General features: G+C 41.3%; 1 protein-coding gene across 1 annotated transcript; it reads left to right on the top strand.

The window, feature by feature from the left end:
- Positions 1 to 802: 802 nt before the first annotated feature.
- Positions 803 to 2,731, top strand: LOC140929309 (uncharacterized). Its single transcript, XM_073379115.1, has 3 exons — positions 803 to 2,011; positions 2,283 to 2,419; positions 2,504 to 2,731. Exons 1-3 carry the CDS (start codon positions 841 to 843, stop codon positions 2,729 to 2,731), a joined length of 1,536 nt encoding a protein of 511 aa, XP_073235216.1. The 5' UTR covers positions 803 to 840.
- The last annotated feature ends 632 nt before the right edge of the window (positions 2,732 to 3,363 follow it).

Here is a 3,363-nt window from a genome sequence, read left to right on the forward strand (position 1 = left end):
AATAGTCATAAGAAATTAACGGAAAGCTTGGGCGTGATTCAGATCGCAAACACATTTGCTGGACGGAATGAAAATCGTCTGAAGAATTTCGGTATCTTCACTAATGCCGACCTATAAAGAGCAAAAAATACTGGATAAAGTATGCAAAGTCACGCGACACAAACAAATCAAATGCTATGATTTTATTCCTTTTTTTGATTTTCAATATGAAAAAATTATTTTCAATTGTCAGCCCTCCCACTTTTCACCTTGCTCCGCGGTCCCTGTCTATTAATCCATTTGGGAGCACAATAGACTGAAATTTAAGGGCATGAACCCGTTTATGTCCATTGTATACATGGGATCACTCACCGTTTCTGAGCAACGTGTCGTAAAGTATTCGATAAAAATCGTCTCGATTTATAGCAATAGAAGGGGGTGGTAGGCCTACACGACTTTTACCTCATGCCAAAATGCTGCTTATTCCAATAAAATTGTTTTTATCTGCTCGGTAGATTATGCTCTGGAAGGTTCTGCATTTTTACTGAGCAAATGTGATTTTAGCCGCATGTTTCACACTGAGAGGTCATGACATACATATCGATTGACTGTAGTTATTGTTTTCAGTTGACACGAAGCTCTCGGAACGTCGTCTCTGATTGGTCACCTATTTCACTTCCGTTGCAGTGGTTGCAAGAAGTTCATTGGTTTGTTATAGCGTGTAGCCTATTGTTCGGCGCTTCTCGCTGTTTAGTCTTGATCGTCTAGTTGTAGTGGTTTTGAGATTGTGGTTTGTACCCGTTGTAGCGTGTGATGTTGGTCTGTTTCGCGTCCAGCAAGTTCGTGTTGTTCTGGGGTGCGATGGCCACTTGGAGCGGCAGAGGACAGGGCGCTTGCCCAAAATGCAGCACAACCTATTCAAGTAGGTGGAAACCTGCGAATTGTCCGAAGTGTGGCTTCGAACTCGGAGGTTCTGCACCAGTTGCAAAGGCCCAGAAGATGTGTTGTCCTCCTGCTGTAAACATATGCGGTGCACTGTATTCGATACGGACAAGTTCGAGGGACGACCGATGTTTAGTTTACAGTGAAAATAACTTGTGGATATGCTTGCACTCAGACTGCAAGGATGTACGAGCCGCGTATGTGTCGAGCGATCGTGCAATGGAGTTCACATGTCAGCACATCAAGCAAGTCCCTGATAGCGTTCGCGTCCTCGACATGTACAACCTAACAGCAGCAAAGATAGCCGCATATCCTTGCGATGCACCAACCAAATCTATACTTTATAACATATCGATCCCGCTCGGTCGCGAGGCCGTCTACAAAGTCTCCGACCGCACGTACGTTGTTTATGGACCCCCAAGTGCTACCAATACCCTTGGGTTTTGTCATATCAAAGTTGAAAATACCAAGAAAGCGGGTACCGCATTTCACAAATGCAGTTGTAAAGGTTTTGTTTCGAAGGCAAAACAAGAGAAGTCGCGTGCTCTCTGTGTCCATCTTCATGTTCTCTTTTGCTCACTGGAACTGTACACGCACGGTGATTCTGACCACGCTTCTGCATCTACAGCACCAGCTCAAGACACATCTTTTTCAACATTCACACCTGGTATAACTTCCAACATGCCTACTACATCACTTGAAGTTCCAGGCTCATCTCAGCAAGAGCCCAACAACAGTCACACTGCATCACCTGAAACTCCCTCTGTATCTAGACTGTCAACATTAAATTTATATTCCACATTTAAGTTGCCATACCATTTCAGCTCTGAATACCTCAACAATGTCAGCGTAAGAGATGCATCAACCCTTCTTGGTTGTGACAATGGGTCGCCTTCCGGGTTCGAGGTCAAGGAGGTGACCTGTCAGATTTTTGGTGAGCCCTTGGGAACATCGAAAATTCAATCAGGCATGAGAGGGGGCAGCATCTTATACACTAATCTAAACCCATTTAAAGATGTTGTTGTGAAAGTGAAAGAGTGCACCTCAGTGGAATGCAGAGCAATGCATCGGGTTTGCCCTTCAGAAGAAGGTATAATTATTATTTTTGTTTTTACTCTAATTAAGCTTATAAGTTTCCAAATTGCATATAATTTCATTCAAAACAATCACTTTATTTTGTATTGTTGCATACATGGAGTTGTTGGATTAGTCGATATTTTTTCATTTCTTTAAGGGGAGTGATCAACTACTTTGGCCTTAAAAAATTTTCAGTTTGCAGACTTTTGCAATAAATTGAGCTGATTAGCGGATTTTAAAGTTACGATTATCAGTGTCTCAGTGGTGATATTTTTGTCATCTAGGTCTCTTCAACATATGTGACAAACTTCTCGTTGCTATTGATATTCTTTTGGAATGGCGTGAACTATTCAAGAGAGGCTGCCCCATCTCCAGTTTCATCGAGGCCAAATCTGAACAGCTTGTACTTAAACTGAAAGAGGCAATTTTCAAGTTTCCTTAACCGTAATACAGTTTCAATGTGTTCATTTTAATTCATTATGGTGCTTCAAATAATTTATTATAGGCTCAGTGTCCAACCTCTGAAAAGCTACGTTACTACAATGAGCTGCTCTACAATGGTTTGTGGGCATTTGAGATGTTGACTGAGAGGGATTTGTCAACCACAGTGTGTGAGATCTGTGGGATCATTGGGGAAGAAGCCTTTTTGAAAAGAAAAGTCTTCAGGGCTTTCTTAAAACTACCTACAGAATCGCATACTCTTAGCTCCCGTGGAAGGGCATTCCAAAGCTGAGGGGCACATGGGAAAATGCCCGGAACCCGTACGATTTTTAAATTAAAAGATTGTGTCTTCAGAAGCTGTATTTTCAAAAACAAAGGCTACCACAAGGTCTATACGGGTATAATAGATCCATTTTCACCGTTTTCATCGTTTTATGCATCAAATGTATATTATATAAATTTATACATTATATACACCGTTCGATCGCCAAGATGCCATTATTTACAGGAGAAACAAGAGATTATCCTCGATTTAGAATGGACTTTGAGAATCAAGTCATGCCGACAATTAATATCGAAAGCGCTCCTTACATCCTTCGATCATGTCTTAGTAAAGGACCGGCTGATGTCGTGAAAAGTATTGATGACGATATTAAAGCTATGTGGAAACGATTAGATGAAAAATATGGTGATCCCACGAAAGTTGTAGATGTCATCATGAACGCAATACAGAATACGAGAAATATCAGGGACGGTGAAAAAATAGACTCGTCGAGTCAATCAACGTCGTCGAGGATGGTTACCGAGACTTAAAGAAAGAGATTAGGACTAAAAAAGGAAATAACTACAACCAGTTCTGTGAGCGTGATAGAAAATAAATTACCGACCGATGTCAAGAAAGAATGGGCAAAGTTTGTAAGCTCC

The sequence above is a fragment of the Porites lutea genome, chromosome 1 (assembly GCF_958299795.1).
Source record: "Porites lutea chromosome 1, jaPorLute2.1, whole genome shotgun sequence".
NCBI lineage: Eukaryota > Metazoa > Cnidaria > Anthozoa > Scleractinia > Poritidae > Porites > Porites lutea.

Bases quoted from the DNA above. Each gene is read 5' to 3' on its own strand.
- LOC140929309 (XM_073379115.1), top strand. From the start codon at position 841: ATGGCCACTTGGAGCGGCAGAGGACAGGGCGCTTGCCCAAAATGCAGC. The intron at 2,012-2,282 runs GTATAATTATTA...TTTGTCATCTAG, and splicing joins GGTTTGCCCTTCAGAAGAAG to GTCTCTTCAACATATGTGAC. The intron at 2,420-2,503 runs GCAATTTTCAAG...AATTTATTATAG, and splicing joins TTGTACTTAAACTGAAAGAG to GCTCAGTGTCCAACCTCTGA.